We start from the raw sequence: 18,381 nt of genomic DNA on the forward strand, positions 1-18,381 counted from the left end.
AATGTGTTCTCCATAATTTTCATGTAACTCATGCTGCACGTGCTGTTCACCGGTACCAGTCCTTTAAAATGCATCCCCCACACCTGGTTGAATCATTCACACTAATCCCTTCACACAGGCGCCGACGTCTCACCAGAGAGAACATCCATTGCCGTAGACCGTCCCTCGCCATCGACGTGAACGTCTACAGTTTGCCCAACAACACCAGAACTGGCGACACATGCAATGGAGAACTGTTCTGTTCACAGATGAGAGTCGGTATTTTGTATCAACTGCAGATGGCAGGACCAGAATATGGCGTCGACGTGGCCAGCGTTATTCTGATCAATGTGTCATGGAATTGTGATGAATTAATTACTAATGTGTCAACATACTGTTCGCAAAAAATTGCTCTGATCCATTTAGAAAGGCGTTTTCTAGAATGATTTGATTAAAGTGCCTCTCTGATTTTGAAATCGTACTGACGTTTTTGGGGGTTTTTTTTGCTGTTTAGTATATGTTCCATATTTGAAATGCAATGGGGTTTAAAATCCCACCTTTATTCAAATGAAATGAAATGAAGTAGGGTTTATCGTCTTGTTGTTCTGCATCGCAGGGCTAATAAACACGGGCATACGCCTTACAGTGTGCTTTGAGAGAAATGTTGATCAACGGCCTACTCTTATTCCAAATTTCAAGTCTCGGGAGTTCTTTTACGTGCACACCAATATATACACGGGGTCTCGGTTTTTCTTCCCATCCTAACGACTATACACTGTTCCTTGTCAGACCCACCTTTCGGCACCACTGACAAGTGGGTATCAGTCAGATGATATAATGAATGATTGCATGGGATGGAACGTCCTACTTTTCTGCACAAATCAGGGTGGTGAGGGACATTTTGCCCGGAATGAAATGAAATGGGGATAATGTCCCACTTTTCTGCTCCGGCTGAGCAAATGAAGAAGGAATTTTCCCGGGAAGCAAATGAATCTCAACTGTCAGTGGTTCTTTTAAATGCACGCCAGCAGAGTAGACGCTGTTCTGGCCAGACCCTTCGCCCTCCACTATGGAAGGGTATCGCTGCCAATATTAAATGCTCTGCGACAATGTCGTTTCCATTGATTATATGTAAAAAGTAAAATGTACAAAGTCCTAATGCCGATACTGATAAAGTCAAAATACCTCTAAGACAAGAGTTAAATGTAAAACGCCAAATGTTAAGTGTTAAATGACAAATGTTTTGTGGGAAAATGCTTTTTTTGACGTGTCTACATTTTACATTTCTCTCATTACATTTTACATTTGGGCTCTGCCACATCCCATGTCTCTTTCAAGCTTTCTACATAGCATCTTTCGCACAGCACCAACTTTATATTATGCAAATGTAGGATATCACGTGACTTATTAACATATACGGAAACCTGGCACACTATAAGCCAGAACAAGTATATTCACGATACTATAACAGGAAATCAGCCTAGCACACAATAAAAATTTACTTACCTTGAGAATTTGGATGGTACTTTACCATAATTACGGGGTGGGGGTGGGTGGGGTCTGTGCAATGTCCAAATACGAAATTCCAGGTATCATGTTACATATTAGTGAAAAGCACGTTCATTTTTTTTTATAAATATGTAAATAGTATTCTGGTACAATCGTATTTTCATAATTCAAATCCAATAAATATCACACTATTAAAGGGGTATTCAAGTAAAAATACTAGTCTAAATACAAAATTCCAGATACCATGTTACGTATCACTCATTGCTCTTTTTAAATATGCAAATAATTTTCTGGCACATTCATTTTTGCTTAACTTTACAAAATAAGATTGAAGTGTGTGTGTGGGGGGGGGGGGGGCTAAACTAAACTAAACTAAAGATACGGTGCTTAATCAAAAATTCTTTATGTCCATACTAAAAAATGTATAGTCATTCCTCTCTTTAAATATATTATTTATTTTTTGGGTACAATGCTTATATATTTAATGGATCAAAGTTAATTAGGCTGTACTCAACTCTTTTTATAGAGAGACCGGAAAGAGTGGGGGGGGGGTAAATATCAAAATACGGGTATTAATACGAAATTCAAGTTATTGTGTTATAAATTACTGGAAAGTATGTTTCTTTGGCTCTTTGAATCTATCAATTATTTCCTGGCACATTCATGATTCATGGTGTGCAGCTTGATTTACTGTTATCGTGCGGTGAATATCCTCAGTGTGCTGGTTTATAGTGTGCCGGGTTTCCGTATATGTTAATAAGTCACGCGATATCCTACATTTGCATATGAAAGTTGATGCTGTGCGAAAGATGCTATGTAGAAAGCGTAAAGGGCAAATGTGATGTGGTGGAGTGGAAATGTAAAATGTAATGAGAGAAATGTAAAATGTAGACACGTCAAAAAAAGCATTTTCCCACAAAAGATTTGTCATTTAACACTTAACATTTGACGTTTTACATTTACCTCTTGCCTTAGAGGTATTTTGACTTTATCATTATCGGTATTAGGACTTTGTACATTTTAGTTTTTACATATAATCAATGGAAACGACATTATCGCAAAGCATTTAATATTAGCAGCGATACCCTTCCATACTCCACCACTGACAGGAGGAAACCACTCTGAAAAATATAGGGGAACTTCGAATATACCACAATAACGTAATAAAATATATAATAAACAATTTAAAAATATAATAATAATTTTATACATTTGATACTGTGAAAGATGTTCACTTTAAAGTAAATTGTGTAGCCGTGTTTGCGTAAATTTAAAAGTGATTTTTAACAGATGTTGCACAGCGAATTCAATTAGCATTGTCTTCTTATTCGGCTGATATTATAAGCTCGGTTTATATCGTACTTAAACGCTTATTTTCATAATAATACTCGATCCGTGACCAGCTGGCTTTATCTTCCAAGGATATTCCAATGAATATCTAACGTCCACGAACATTGTAGCTCTGTCTACTGTAAGATCCAGGTGAGAATAGGATACCGGTCAGATGCCACATGACCAAACTCAAGTAGGTCGTTCGATTAGAAACTGAATTAATATTGTCATTTGTGTATTGTATGTTTATGTACTTGTTTCTTGGTTCCTATTCTCCGTACTTTCTTGCAGGAAGAGCGTTTTAACAGAGAACCTGAGGTAGAATACTTGTCTTATATCATTATAAAATCATTGACTCGAAGATGGCATCGCCGTCCACATAATACTTGCATTTGGAGAAACTGAGGTAGAATACTTGTCTGCTATCATTATAAAATCAATGAATAATCATCGCCGTCTACACAATATTGGCATTTGGAGGTGCACATCCATGGTCACACGCGAGGAGAACTTTGCGCGGGAAGTGGTTTTTGCACCTACACATATTCGAATCCCAACTGTCAATGGTTCTTGTTTCCAAGTGGACCTTGTTCTCATCCGAACGTCTACGCCCTTTTGTAGAAACAAAACGATGATCTTTGAGGTATACATTTAAATTTTGTTTATTTACAGACTTTACGATGGTTCTATCTCGACTAAGAAAAATATTATTCCTGGGTTTTATTTTGGGGTAAGTAAATCTGTTTTCTTTAACAGCTAAAAGTTTTATTCATACTTGTAGTGTCGAGAACAATGTAGAGCAATGTAGAAGGCCTAGTATTGCCTAGCACTGAGTGAGTAAGGCGCTGCGTCGTATATGTAGAGAAGCTTCTATAAGAAACCCAACATATCTACACAGGAAATATTAATAGAAAAATCTTTCTAAACTTAGATTGGATGACTGTCCTGACCCCTGTAAATTTATATTATCAAAGCGCGATAGCTTTTAGTAGACAAATTATATTTTACATTTGTAAACCAGTTTTGACGCACATGCTAAATATCTTAATTGTAAATTATATATTATTTTAGTTATATTAGTATAGTGCTACGGCGAAAAAAAAACCCAGGTCTTTTAAATATTATTTACACAACTTTGAAATATTTAAGCGAAAGACCAAAAACAAGATATTATATTGTAAATAAATGTATGATTAATGATTCTATTCGCAATGCGATAAGTAGGCTACATGATCAATGTCTTTCTATGGATAAATTTTACCAAGAAAACAAAGCCGCTGGCTCACTAACCTGAAGGTGCCAGGTACGATCCAGGTGTTGGCTTAGAAAGTACCTCCGATTTTCCGGTCTGGGTTCACCTTGTCAGTGTTGCAGGTGACGAGGGGGTGGGGGCAAGGAACAGTGTCTAGCCGTACGGATGGGAAGAATAATCGAGCACCCGTCCAACAGTGACAGTTGGGATTCGAAATAAGAGTAAGGCGTTGCATAGTGCACGAAGTCTGTCCGTCTTCATCAGGCCGGATGGAGCAAAAAAGCAGTATGTTCATTTCACCACATTATGTATTTCAGGATTTTGGACCTATATTTTATAATTTTGTTTCTTTGTTGTCATGATGGGTATATTTCTGAATTCATACACGATGCTTTTTTTTCTTTTTTGTTTATAGATTTACTGTGTGTTATTATCTGCCATACTTTAAGAAAATAAAGCCAATCGATCGGTTAACAGTTTGTAGGAAAAAAATCATCGACATAGCTTTCTTGAAAGTTCATAAATGTGGCAGTACAACTGTTTCAAATATTATTCAGCGCTTTGGAATGAGGAATGACCTTAATTTTGTTCTTCCAGATAAACCTTACGACGGACATTTCTGGTTTTTGGGAAGTTTAGATAATTTTGATTGGCAATCCATCATACCATTACCCAAAGGTCGAGTGTATAATATATTATCCGTTGATACGATTTATAACCACACTATGTACCGAACACTTATTCCAAATAATCCATTTATCCTTGGAATTGTGCGGGATCCGGTGGAGAGATATATATCCATGGATTTCTACGAAGGTAGGGGGATTCCTTTGGTGGAAAAATATAAGGATGATCCTTACATCTATGCTCATATCAAAGGCGAAAGCGACACAGATGAAGTATCTGCTATCAGGGGAATGGCGTATGATTTTGGTCTTCCTGTTGTACAACGAAATGTCGAGGCTAGTATAAGATCGCTTGTAGAGCGTATAGACGTAGAATTCCACTTTGTGATGGTGATGGAATATTTTGACGAATCTCTTGTATTGTTGAAAAGGAAACTGTGCTGGCAAACTAGGGACGTGCTTTATATCAAACGTAACCAGAACCCACAGAAGAAACAGTATGCACTAAGTCCTGAACATCGCCAAAATCTGAGAAATATACAGAAAGCAGACGTAAATATTTACGAACATTTTAAACGAAAACTTTTTAAAGAAATCACTTCTTTGGGAACCGAAGGACTAGAAGAGGTTCACAATTTTAAAAATCTGTTAAGAATAATTGGTGATTTCTGTGCCGTTAAGAAACCATTTAATTTAACGATAACAGCAACGGCTTGGAACGAAGCATTCGATATAGATCAGAGTGAATGTGCCTTAATGTTACTGAATGAGTTTGAACTAGTTAAAAAGTTACAAGATGGACAGAGACAAATATTTCATGGTAATAAATCATAACAGACAGCTTTAGGACATTCTCTGGGTTTATTAACTGCAACGTTTCAATGAGGATACTCAAGCAATGATGAAATATATCGATTACCCAATCTGACAACAAGAATATTAAGTCTTAATTTCAGCTTTGTAATAAATTCAAAAACACCCTTCAACCAAATGACGATTCAAGTCATTAATTGATTTTTTTGTTTAACTTTTAAACGCTAACTATTTCTACTTTAGTAAGGAAAGAAAGGCTAGATGAATCCTTAAATTTTACTTTATGCATACTACTGAACTTTACAATTGCGCGTCGAATTTGATCTCAATCGAAAAGTGGTTACTTAATAGTTCACGCCAATCGGGGTGGGCTGGCGATTATACTACTTTACAGGACGTACCTGCATATCTGTTACTGCCCAATTCAGTTGGGGCTCATGTTGTGGCTAACTGGCCTGATGGTCCCGTTTGTTATCCTGATGTTGACCGAGAGCATTCCTAGGGCTTTTGCGGCGTGCCCCCTGCCCCTTCCCCACCTATTCCTTGTTAGTGGTGCAGGGACGGGTGACCTTGTGGTTTGGGTGTTACGAAAAAATCATGTCCCTTTTTACCCTTGACAATTAGAATTCGAAATACGAGCAGGGCGTATCTCCGTCGTCAATTGTCCGGATGGAGGAGAGAGATGGGGCACTCAACACAATTAGTGTGATTATACATATTCCTGTACTATCCGGTGGTTTTATTATTTCACAACTCGCATTGGTAATGCTGAAATGAAATGATAATCTGTCTGAAATGAAAATCAACACCCTTTTCCATTAATTACATTATGGAGTGACAATCTTTACATAAAAATTTACATAGGATACATAAAATATAAAACCTACATAAATTCCAGTAAAATTTTGATTTAAAAAATCCAATTTAACCTGAAAGGAAAAGACGATTCGTTTAAAGTAGCTAAGTCTCTAACTCAATATCACCCAAAACCTTCGACAATGAAAACACGAATTATTTGTCAATTTTAATTAACATTGGTGTTGTGATCATACCGGAAAAAGATGGGCTTCTGATATCCAATATTTAAGACAAAATAAACATTTTACGATTGGTACACGAATCGTGTACCATAAAACGTTTTAGAGCAATTTGTAACAAGCGACTCGAAGAACGAGGTTAGACATATTCCACAAGTCATGTCAAACCATGACTCCATATTCTTATCTGCAGAGCATGCGCATAAATACTATCGGTGTAGACTGGAATAACCAGACGCTAGAGATTGCCACTGGATTGGGACTTCTGGCGTATTTCGCCGAACATAACTGCTTTGAAATTAAGAGTAAAAACGGAAACGATTGAATGTAAATCAGTTTATTTACATTCATATTCAATTATTATATACGTTGCGACCCATTTGTGTCAATTTATTCGACAATATTTACCATAGATATCCACTGATACAAATGTCAGCATGTAACGAAGAAAATAATTATATTTCTCACAGATAAAACCCTCGACGAACGCGGAAGGAATGTTATAACCAATTAGTCCAACCATCACGGATAAAGACCAGACCCCGAGTACACAAAGCATTCTCAGATACAGAAAAAGCTAAAAACAAACGCGATTTTATGTACAATCAGGGGCAATAATCCAAAATGTTATTGTCTGGAATGCACAAATATTAAAAGGGACTGAGATTTTTGGGATATAAAGATATGTTTTAAGTTTTATCAAAATCAGATAAAAATTGTGACCTGTAGAGGGACCAGAACCTTCGTATTGCATACTTTTACACAATTTGAGTACAAAGAGCGGCCATTTTGTTGGGCAGTTTCCTTTCAATTTTCCCGAAATTCGATTTCAACCTTCATTATGATGGAATGACGATATATTTAAACAGTTTATAAAATCGGAAAACAATTGTGACCTCTAGAGAATCTGTAAGCTAAAATGCGATTTTTCGAAAAATCAGGGGTCATAATCCAGGAAGTTACGTTCGGATATGCGCGATTACCAAAAGGGACCAAGATCTTTGTGTGTAACGGTGATATATTGACACGTTTTTTGTACTATCCAGGGCCATAATTCTGGAAGTTGCGATCTGATATGAGCAAATATCAAAAGGAAACAAGATCTTTGGGTTATAAACATGTATTTCAAGTTTCATCAAAAACGGATCAACATTGTGATCTCTAGAGAGTCCACAACCTTGATGTACCATATTTTTTTACACTGTTTGCGTACGAGGGGCGGCCATTTTGTCCCACAGTTTTGGTCCGATTTTAACAAAATTCGAATTCAAACTCAACCGTGATTAAGGTGTCACGGTGATATATTCAAACGATTTTTTAAATCCGATATGCGCGAACATCGACAGGAACCAAGATCTTTGGGGTATAAACATGCATTTCAAGTTTCCTCAAAATCGGATCAAAACTGTGACCTCTAGGAGATCCACAACCTTGATATACCAGCTGTTTACACTATTTGCGTACGAGGCGCGGCCATTTAGTCCGACAGTTTTGGTCCGATTTTGACGAAATTCGAACTTAACCAACATTACAGTGTAACGGTGATATATTCGAACGTGTTTTTTTAATATCAGATAACAATTGTGACCTCTAAAGGGACCACAAGCTAAAAACGCGATCTTTCGTACAATCAGGTACCATAATTCAGGAAGTTACAATCCGATATGCGCGAATATCGAAAGGGACCAAGATCGTTGGGTTATAATCATGCATTTCAAGTTTCATCAAAACTAGAGAGTCCATAACCTTGATATACCATATTTTTATTAGCATACGAGGGGGGGGGGGCATTTTGTCCGGCAGTTTTGTTCCGATTTTCACAAAATTCGAACTCAAACATCATTAGGGTGTAACGGTGATATAATCAAACTGTTTTTTAAATTGGATACAAATTGTTACCTCTAGAGGGACCACAAGCTTAAAATGCGATTTTTCATATAATCCGGGGCCATAATTCAAGAAGTGACGGTCCGATATGCGCAAATATCGACAGGAACCAAGATCTTTGCGATATAAGCATAAATTTAAGGTTGCATCAAAATCGGAAAAAAAATTGTGGCCTCTAGAGGGTCTACAACCTTGACATACCACATATTTACACAATTTGCGTTTTACAGGGGCAGCCATTTTGTCTGTCAGATTTTGTTCGATCCACACGTGATTTTTAAATCGGATAATAATTGTGACCTCTAGAGGGACCACAAGGTACTCACAGCTTTCATTTTTAACAATTTATTTATTTTCGTTTTTTTAGTAATATTACATCTATACTATAGTTTCATTCAGTTAGTTTTTGTTGGGTCTGTTCGAAAGAAAAAATAAAAGGGCCAAGAATATTTTCAATTTATTATTCTGTTACCTTCCAATTTATTTCTATGCTTATGTACTGAACTATAGGCCTACCAGTACATGATGTAAACATAAGAAAAAATAAACATCAAATACAAAGACTTATTTATTTTACAGGCACACAGGAAATATATTGAGTCATTCCATGCCAGTAAGTTCCAGGTAATCACAACCAAAACAGACCTGCAATTGTACTTCAAACAAGGCCTAGTAGTTATGATGATTTATCATGATTTTCAAGTTCGGCTGGGTGACAGAATGGTTGAGGATCAGAAATGAAATGGGGGTTTAACGTCCTACTGATGAAGTCCGGCATATGCTACAGTGTGCTATGGGGAAATTTTTCCTAGGCAGCAGCACTATGGCCTACTCTTGCGTTGAATTAGACTGTCTGTCATTGAGTCCATTTGTTTGATTGCAATAAAAACCTATGCGCAAGCGAAATATTGAAATAAAATTGAACCATGTAAGTCCTAGTTAGACCTAGTTTGTGTTGAGTGGACATTAAACCCTCTTGTTTCACGTTCCTTCTTTAAAAAGTACTCTTTTAAATTGAAAGAAAGATGTTTCACATCAACAATAATAATTTATTTGACATTATTTTGCAGTCCAAAGGTTTACCATGCAAAATGTTTGTTGGTAACAGTTGATTTTAATTTGCATGCAAATCGTGAACCACTAAAAGGAGCTGACAGAAACAGTAGGTTAGTTTTCCCCTTACTTATGTAATAACATTCAACAATATCTAATAAATGACCCGTCCCACAGTCATGTAAGAAACTAATTGGTCAATTTTAAACATGGAACAAATGTGTTTATAAAATATGAGAAAACATCAAATTATTGTGTCTCATCTCTGTACAATCAAACCGTGATTTTGGAGCTGGCTCACGAACCTTGGGGTCCTAGAAAGTTTTTCTGCATTATCAATCCTGGTTTTCTAAGGTCAGCAATAAAGGACGGGGGTGGGGGTGTGTATACCATTAGCAGCATGATACTGTTCTCCTGACAATTGAAGTTTCATTGTACGGACAATTTCTCACATATAACACTGCATGACATATGCCCATTTCCTTTTATCTTTTTAATTTATTTATTTTTCAGATATAAAACAAATACTCAAAAAGATCGGCAACGTTGTCAGCGGTACCTTTAATCTGGGGCAGTCATACCCAGACCCAGCTGATCCAACGAGAATACAAAGATCCCCCTCCACAAGTCCACCCACTCAAGAAGATACATGTATTGTGAAGAAACAGACCACAAAATTTTAAGAATATTACAGAATATAATATATACTGACCAAAATTAAATATACACAATATAAAACAGGAATATGTTTTAATAGCATCAATGTTTATTAAACATGCATTATGCAAGAAGAAAATGTGCCTATTGCAGGTCTTTCTTTAGGTCTGAAATGTTATATAAACTACATGTATTAATTAGACATAAATTATAATCAACTTTTGATGTCATTCCACGCCCTAAATGTCATGACCCCCAACAGGGCAGATTAGCTCAAAAGTGTACCAAATGAAAATCGTACAGCAGTGTAACGTACATCTTCAGGTATTACAAAAACACTCTGAAAGACATTTCTGGTGGGGGGGGGGGGTACCCCTGGCAGAGCTATGTAATTGCCAGACATTTGTAGTGGTGGAGTATCCCTGACAAGAGTTATCTAATATTTAGACCAAAGCTAGGCTAGATTAGATCAAATCTGTACCACCTAAAACAGCTTTGGGGTTGTTCAGTACCACCACAGGAGTCATGAATGACCACTGCCAGACAGTTTGTGCGGTGGGTCACCCCTAACAGACACGCCCCAAAATGCCACGCCCCCAACTAGGCTAACTTCGCAAGCACTGTTCCCGTGTTTTAAAAAAATTAAATTTTTAGCCAGGATGCGTAGAATACTAATACCTAGCATGTATGAAAGAGGCGATAAACTGCGGTTGCAAGAAATTGATTTTTGGGAAAAAAACTTTTTATGGGGCTAAAAATGCGTTTTTGAAAAAAAAAAGTTCCTGCCACCGCAGATTATCGCCTCTTCAATACGTGCTAGGTGTTAGTAATCTACGCATACTCGCTCAATTTTTAAATAGTTGGAGGGCGTGGCATTTTGGACGTGTCTATTAGGGGTAACCCACCGCACAAACTGTCTGGCAGTGGTCATTCATGATTCCTCTCGTGGTACTGAACAACTCCAAAGCTGATTGAGGTGTAATACCTGAAGATGTACTGTACATTGCTGTGCGATTTTCATGTGGTACACTTTTGAGCTAATCTAGACTAGTTGGGAGGCATGGCATTTTGGGCGTGGAATACCACACCCACCACCAGAAATCCGGCAGACTTACATTCTGATGATGCCAGATATACATACATTGATACCATATAGGAGAAAATTGGTACACTTTTCAGCTAGGTTACCCCTCTGGATTCCCGCTCTATAAGGTGTCCGATTTTCATTGGATTTGAATCTGATCTGCTGTTCACCGTCTGTTGATTAAACGCAACAATGGATAATCAAGACTTTGTTTATTATCGTGACAGCAGTAACAATGACAATCGAAGCTACAGTCATTTTTAAACAAAGGTTTTCTCGGCGGTAACAATGGCAATTTAGGCTACAGTCATTTTTACAATAAGGTTTTCTCGGTTTGTTTTAACTATAATAGTGAGAACTGCCAGATCTTTATCTAATCCACCATAATGTATCTTTAACTAATAGAAAAAATGTTTTGTTTGATAATTTGGGTAGATCTTTTGAACAGTGCTCCTTCATTCATGGTTATGCCCATTTGTCAGGATACCTCCTCTTTACTTTGCAGACTATACAGTTTGATATTACTTGTCTGATTATCTCTTCCAAGTCGACTGTGCCTCCAAAACTGACGGTAGACAGCAAGGCGAAACCTTTTCTGTTCATCATCATCTGGCACCATAACAAAATGTCATCTCTTGTTTGTAATGCGATCTAAACGCCCTCAATACTGATCAATTTCCTGAAAGTAAAATGTTAAATATGTAAAAATGTGTTATAGTTTTATGTAACTATTAGTTGTTTATTGTCAAATATTTTTTTTTTGTATTTTGTAAACAGAGTTTGTCCTGAATGTAAATATTAAGAGTCTCTGACTGTCATCAAATCACAAGTTACCATAAAGAAATAGTGAAATCACAGGTATTCCAACTATAAAAGTTAACACTGCAAGAAGTTTTAGATTTTATACTTGACATTTACTTACCGGTCTTAGAGATAAGCAATTTTGAGGCAAACGTTTATAGCTATAGCATAATTTTTTGTCGGTGGTGGTCGAGACGTGACTGGTGTGTCTCTAGCTGCAATAGTCAAACTGTCGCAAATTTCAAGCCTGGTTGTCTTTCTATTATGACAACCAGCAATTCCATTCTTTTTTTTATCATCCAGCTGTGATATTAACATCTGTAAATATTAAATGTAATCTTGATGTAATTAAATATTTTTTTTTTAATTATATAATAAATTAGCTCACACGACAGCCAAAGAATTGACAAGATTTTGTTTTTATACAAAATGTTAATGATATGACTTGTCAGTTATCTGTTTGTCGTCATTGGCACTTTAAACAAAACCATTCTGGGTTTGTAACAGCAGCTACACAACCCCCTCTTCTACAGTAAGCATAATACAGCATAAGGGTTGTAGTAAAGAAATTACTGTTATTTATACCTTCAATCCATCAATTCTCTGTGATCTCAACATTGCCACCCATTTTTCTGTGGTCTCTGTGACATCTCTTGGTGCCTTGAGACAACACGTCTGTGCACAGTTTTCCTACGCTTTGATGGAGAGGAAGGGTCTGTAAGATGGGTCAGTCGTAGCCTTTTCTGGTGTTGGCAAATCCGGCAAAATATTATCAGAACTTGATAGTGGTGTAGGAATAGTGGTGCGTGGATCACTGGATGTGTCAGCTACTCAGCATAACAAGCATAAAATATCGATAGATTTTCCCACTCTTACTGCCTGTACATAGCTTTTTCTAGACAATTCTGAAGAAAACAAAACATTCAAAACTTGTGAAAATATCAACAAAAATAATTCTGAGGATATTGTCATTTGGTTTATAAATTTCATTGAGTTTAAAACAAATATACACATTGCAATACATAATTACTTTCAACGAAAAATAGTCTTTATTATTTGGTAGTTTTTAGTTTGGTCAAAACATTTCATAAAGAATGAAGACATACTTGTATCACAAGTCCTGCATGTCCATTGATCACACTTGTCTGTTCTTCACTGCCCTACTACACTTTACAGTTTACACGCTTCTCAACCATTTTGAATGACAGTTTTTCAATTGACAAAAATTACCAGCCATTCCTTTTATAAATACGGGACTACCTGCTATCACTATAAACCATTCTATCTTCCAAATTACAAAGAATCCATTCTGTATTTTAGTATACAATGTATCATTTGCAGGTGAAAAGTTCAGCCATTTAGTAGGCCTAGTATCTATTTGATCACACGAAAATATAAAAACAACAACCCATCCTATAATTCCACGGCATATACAAATGGTGTTTAGTTGTGGTTATGTCTATAATATCCATATTTAGCACATAAATGTCGAATACAGTATAACAAATATAATCAAACATAATCAACACAGAGCCATGAACGGCTAAGACGCATTGTCACCAGACTAGAATAAACAAACTGAAAGTAACACGGAAATGTCACTGCGCGCGCGCTGCACATAGTCGCGTGTTATCCAGGCACTTCTGTATAATGCAGACAGGACACAAGTCTTCACACATGGAGCGATACCGACGATTGGAAGTTTTTTGAAAACGTATCACATGGCTTGAGGCAGTTGCTCGGATCTAAGTTAGCGGTTATTAAGGGCTTTTCACACACAATTAAGCAGTTTTATAGCCCAAAATCCATCTGGGAATATCCCTTTAATAAACACATTTGTCATGGTCAGAAATGGAATGATGACCACATTTGGTAATTAGTTCCTGTTTGTATGCGTGACCTATTGAGCATGAGTGACCAATCACATGATTAATTACATCATAATTAGCCAATAGAATAATTAATGGCTTTGAATCAGAAAGTATATAATTTATAGAATGTGCGCTCTAGGGTAAACAGTCATGTAGTTCTCGTAGGAAGAAGATGTAGGGGTTTGAGAGAATGGCTTTATTATAATGCTTGTAACTTTGTAACCCATATGTAGCAGTTCTTAATATAAAATGTAGAAACGAAATGTGCTATTGTTGCTACTGTGGGTATCCATAAACTGAATAGGTGGAAGAATAAATACACAATATTTAGAGTGAAGTCCAAAGAAGAAAATAAGAAACAAATGCGGCCAGAGTCAATACTAGACGAGCATGGGCTGTTCCAGAAAATGTAGTTAGAAACGATGCATGGGTTATACGCCGGATGTGGCGACCGGTTTCTTAGGATTGTCCTGTCAGACGTGGAGAAAAGTACTACGCATACCCTGGAAGAATAATCCATTACAGGTTTAAAGCAAAACTTTCAGAAGAATAACCCCAAATTCCCCTGTATATATTCAAAGCCACCCCAGAATGTATAATGAATGATTGCATGTGGTGTAACGTCCTACTGCACAAATCGGGATGGTGAAAACGCATGAAGTATGGGGAATTTTGCCCGGAATGAAATGAAATGGGGATAATGTCCCACTTTTCTGCACGGGCTGGGAAAATGCAGAAGGAATTTTCCCGGGCAGCAAATGAATCCCAATTGTCAGTGGTTCTTTTACGTGCACGCCAGCATGCACACGGTACCTCGGTTTTGCGTCACATCCCTTTCCAGATCCTTCGCCCTCCACCACTGACAGGATGACACCACTTTGAAAAATATAAAAGAACTTAGAATATACCACAATAACGTAATAATATATTTGAAAAACAATTTAAAGATATAATCATAATTTTATTCATGTGACAGATGTTTACGTATAGGAATTTGTGTAGCCGTGTTTATTGGAAATCAAAATTTTTGTGTAATATTAAAAGTGATTTTCAGCAGATGTGAGACAACGAATTCAATTTACATTGTCTTTTTATTCAGCTGATTTTATATGCTCGGCTTACATCGTACTTAAACGCTTGTTTTCATATCGAATGCTAATACTCGATCCGTGACCAGCTGGCTTTATCTTCCAATGATATTCCAATGAATATCTAACGTCCACGAACATTGTAGCTCTGTCTACTGTAAGACCCAGGTGAGAATAGGAAACCTGTCAGATACCGCATGGCCAAACTCAAGTAGTTCGTTCGATTAGATACTGAATTAATATTTTCATTTGTGTATTGTATGTTTATGTACTTGTTTCTTGGTGCATATTCGCCGTACTTTCTTGCAAGAAGAGCGTTTTAACAGAGAACCTGAGGTAGAATACTTGTCTTATATCATTATAAAATCATTGACTCGAAGATGACATCGCCGCCTACACAATACTGGCATTTGGAGAAATCTGAGGTAGAATACTTGTCTGCTATGATTATAAAATCAATGAATAATCATCGCCGTCCACACAATATTGCATTTGGAGGTGCACATCCATGGTCACACGCGAGGAGAACTTTGCGCGGGAAGTGGTTTTCGCACCTACACATATTCGAATCCCAACTGTCAATGGTTCTTGTTTCCAAGTGGACCTTGTTCTCATCCGAACGTCTACGCCCTTTTGTAGAAACAAAACGATGATCTTTGAGGTATACATTTAAATTTTGTTTATTTACAGACTTTACGATGGTTCTATCTCGACTAAGAAAAATAATATTCCTGGGTTTTATTTTGGGGTAAGTAAATCTGTTTTTCTTTAACAGCTAAAGGTTTTTTTCATAAGCCTTGTAGTGTCGAGAACAATATAAAGCATTGTAGAAGGCTTAGTATGGCCTAGCACTGAGCAAGTAAGGCGCTGCTTCGTAGAGATGCTTCTATAAGAAACCCATCAGTTCGTTTCTGTCGGTAGGGGAAATGCATTAATGGGAATAAGATCTCTAGTATATCTACACAGGAAATATCAATAGAAGAATCTTTCTGAACCAAGATCCCTTCAAACAGGGATGACTGCCCTGACCCCTGTAAATTTATATTATCAAAGCGCGATAGCTTCTAGTAGACGAATTATATTTAACATTTGTAAACCAGTTTTGATGCACATGCTAAATATCTTAATTGTAAATTATATATTTTACATGTATATTATTTTAGTTATATTAGGATAGTGGTACGGCGAAAAAAAAACACGTCTTAAAGATGGGTTCCCAGAAAAGTATTTATCGGGTGGTTATTTCCAATAAAAGTATGGCAATTTTGTTATATATGGAAAGTAGAGATATCCAATCTTACTAGTAAAATACTGGGTTCCCCGAAAAACACTCATGGAGCGTATACAGGACAAAAATGTAAGGTTTCCCCTAATCGACAGCCCGACGATTAAAAAGTTCTGCACGAACATTGAGCGCTTGATGTACAAGTTGATAAACTTTATGAAGAGTTAGACGTAGAACACTTTCTGAGATACAAATGACGGAAAAAGACGCGGGTAGTGGATAATTCGAGAATTTAATGAGGATTCGATATTTGTAATAAACAGTAAGCGATTAAAGACAATATCGTCTTATGTATGCAATGAATTCTCCTCTGACTTCCAAGAGAGGTAAGTCAAGTGACGTCAACATGACCTGGTTTAATCGAATTTTTATAGCAGGGCATTCCTTCGCAATTACAATGTTTGAGAAGGATTTGAAGCAAAATTATGGCAAATTAATTAGTTGAATATGTTTTTAGTCCATATATACCATTAATTCACCCAGTTTGTACGCGGGAATATTATTTACACAACTTTGAAATATTTAAGCAAAAGACCAAAAAAAAAAGATTTGATATTGTAAATAAATGTATGATTAATGATTTTATTCGCAATGCGATAAGTAGGCTACATGATCAATGTCTGTCTGTGGATAAATTTTACATACACTTTTTTTTTGTTTATAGATTTACTGTGTGTTATTATCTGCCATACTTTAAGAAAACAAAGCCCATCGGTCGGTTAACAGTCTGTAGGAAAAAAATCAACGACATTGCTTTCTTGAAAGTTCATAAATGTGGCAGTACAACTGTTTCAAATATTATTCAGCGCTTTGGAATGAGGAATGATCTTAATTTTGTTCTTCCAGATAAACCTCACGAAGGACAATTCTGGGTTTTGGGAAGTTTAGATAATTTTGATTGGCAATCCATCATACCATTACCCAAAGGTCGAGTGTATAATATATTATCCGTTGATACGATTTATGACAACATTATATACCGAAAACTTATTCCAAATAATCCATTTATCCTTGGTATTGTGCGGGATCCGGTGGAGAGATATATATCCATGGATTTCTATGAAGGTAGGGGGATTCCTTTGGTGGAAAAATATAAGGGTGATCCTTACATCTATGCTCATATCAAAGGCGAAAGCGAAACAGATGAAGTATCTGCTATCAGGGGAATGGCGTATGATTTTGGTCTTCCTGTTGTACAACGAAATGTCGAGGCAAGTATAAGATCGCTTGTAGAGCGTATAGACGTAGAATTCCACTTTGTGATGGTGATGGAATATTTTGACGAATCTCTTGTATTGTTGAAAAGGAAACTGTGCTGGAAAACTAGGGACGTGCTTTATATCAAACGTAACCAGAACCCACAGAAGAAACAGTATGCACTTAGTCCTGAACATCGCCAAAATCTGAGAAATATACAGAAAGCAGACGTAAATATTTACGAACATTTTAAACGAAAACTTTTTAAAGAAATCACTTCTTTGGGAACCGACGAGCTAGACGAGATTCACAATTTTAAAAATCTGTTAAGAATAATTGGTGATTTCTGTGCCGTTAAGAAACCATTTAAATTAACGATAACAGCAACGGCTTGGAACGAAGCATTCGATATAGACCAGAGTGAATGTGCCTTAATGTTACTGAATGAGTTTGAACTAGTTAAAAAGTTACAAGATCGACAGAGACAAATATTTCAGGGTAATAAATCATAACAGACAACTTTAGGACATTCTCTGGGTTTATTAACTGCAACGTTTCAATGAGGATACTCAACAAATGATGAAATATATCGATTACCCAATCTGACAACAAGATTATTATGTCTTATTTTCAGCTTTGTAATAAATTCAAAAACACCCTTCAACCAAATGACGATTCAAGTCATTAATTGATTTTTTGTTTAACTTTTAAACGCTAATTATTTATACTTTAGTAAACAAAGAAATGCTAGATGAATCCTTAAATTTTGCTTTATGCATACCACTGAACTTTACAATTGCGCATCGAATTTGATCTCTTAATCGAAAAGTGGTTACTTAGTTCACGTCAATCGGGGTGCGCTGGCGATTACTACTTTACAGGACGTCCCTGCATATCTATTACTGCCTAA

At 36.6% G+C, this 18,381-nt stretch overlaps 2 protein-coding genes and 1 long non-coding RNA gene across 6 annotated transcripts; 2 read left to right on the plus strand and 1 right to left on the minus strand.

Moving 5' to 3' along the window:
* Nucleotides 1-2,834: 2,834 nt before the first annotated feature.
* Nucleotides 2,835-5,774, plus strand: LOC126816412 (galactosylceramide sulfotransferase). Of its 3 annotated transcripts, none has more exons than XM_050542949.2 (3): nucleotides 2,835-2,970; nucleotides 3,493-3,550; nucleotides 4,488-5,773. In XM_050542949.2, exons 2-3 carry the CDS (start codon nucleotides 3,501-3,503, stop codon nucleotides 5,530-5,532), a joined length of 1,095 nt encoding a protein of 364 aa, XP_050398906.2. In that variant the 5' UTR covers nucleotides 2,835-2,970; nucleotides 3,493-3,500; the 3' UTR covers nucleotides 5,533-5,773. The 3 variants fall into 3 exon arrangements, with proteins under 3 accessions (XP_050398906.2, XP_050398905.1, XP_050398909.2); XM_050542948.2 differs by having other exon boundaries at nucleotides 2,856-3,013; nucleotides 4,488-5,772; XM_050542952.2 differs by lacking the exon at nucleotides 2,835-2,970 and adding an exon at nucleotides 3,022-3,138 and having other exon boundaries at nucleotides 4,488-5,774.
* A 5,823-nt stretch (nucleotides 5,775-11,597) lies between these two features.
* Nucleotides 11,598-13,582, minus strand: LOC126816419 (uncharacterized). Its single transcript, XR_007678335.2, has 4 exons — nucleotides 13,137-13,582; nucleotides 12,616-12,935; nucleotides 12,152-12,348; nucleotides 11,598-11,908 (listed from the first exon to the last, which is right to left on the minus strand). It is a non-coding gene; the product is annotated as an uncharacterized LOC126816419 (long non-coding RNA).
* Nucleotides 13,583-15,061: 1,479 nt separating this feature from the next.
* LOC130012267 (galactose-3-O-sulfotransferase 2-like) lies at nucleotides 15,062-18,146 on the plus strand. Of its 2 annotated transcripts, none has more exons than XM_056099720.1 (3): nucleotides 15,062-15,157; nucleotides 15,680-15,737; nucleotides 16,939-18,146. In XM_056099720.1, exons 2-3 carry the CDS (start codon nucleotides 15,688-15,690, stop codon nucleotides 17,981-17,983), a joined length of 1,095 nt encoding a protein of 364 aa, XP_055955695.1. In that variant the 5' UTR covers nucleotides 15,062-15,157; nucleotides 15,680-15,687; the 3' UTR covers nucleotides 17,984-18,146. The 2 variants fall into 2 exon arrangements, with proteins under 2 accessions (XP_055955695.1, XP_055955696.1); XM_056099721.1 differs by lacking the exon at nucleotides 15,062-15,157 and adding an exon at nucleotides 15,168-15,325.
* The last annotated feature ends 235 nt before the right edge of the window (nucleotides 18,147-18,381 follow it).

Source organism: Patella vulgata, chromosome 3, assembly GCF_932274485.2.
Source record: "Patella vulgata chromosome 3, xgPatVulg1.2, whole genome shotgun sequence".
In the NCBI taxonomy this organism is placed as follows: Eukaryota; Metazoa; Mollusca; class Gastropoda; family Patellidae; genus Patella; species Patella vulgata.

What these genes read in the sequence shown, in the direction of transcription:
- LOC126816412 (XM_050542949.2), top strand. Translation starts at nt 3,501, where the DNA reads ATGGTTCTATCTCGACTAAGAAAAATATTATTCCTGGGTTTTATTTTG. An exon ending in TTCCTGGGTTTTATTTTGGG is followed by an intron (nt 3,551 to 4,487) that starts GTAAGTAAATCT and finishes TTTTGTTTATAG; the next exon opens with ATTTACTGTGTGTTATTATC.
- LOC130012267 (XM_056099720.1), top strand. Translation starts at nt 15,688, where the DNA reads ATGGTTCTATCTCGACTAAGAAAAATAATATTCCTGGGTTTTATTTTG. An exon ending in TTCCTGGGTTTTATTTTGGG is followed by an intron (nt 15,738 to 16,938) that starts GTAAGTAAATCT and finishes TTTTGTTTATAG; the next exon opens with ATTTACTGTGTGTTATTATC.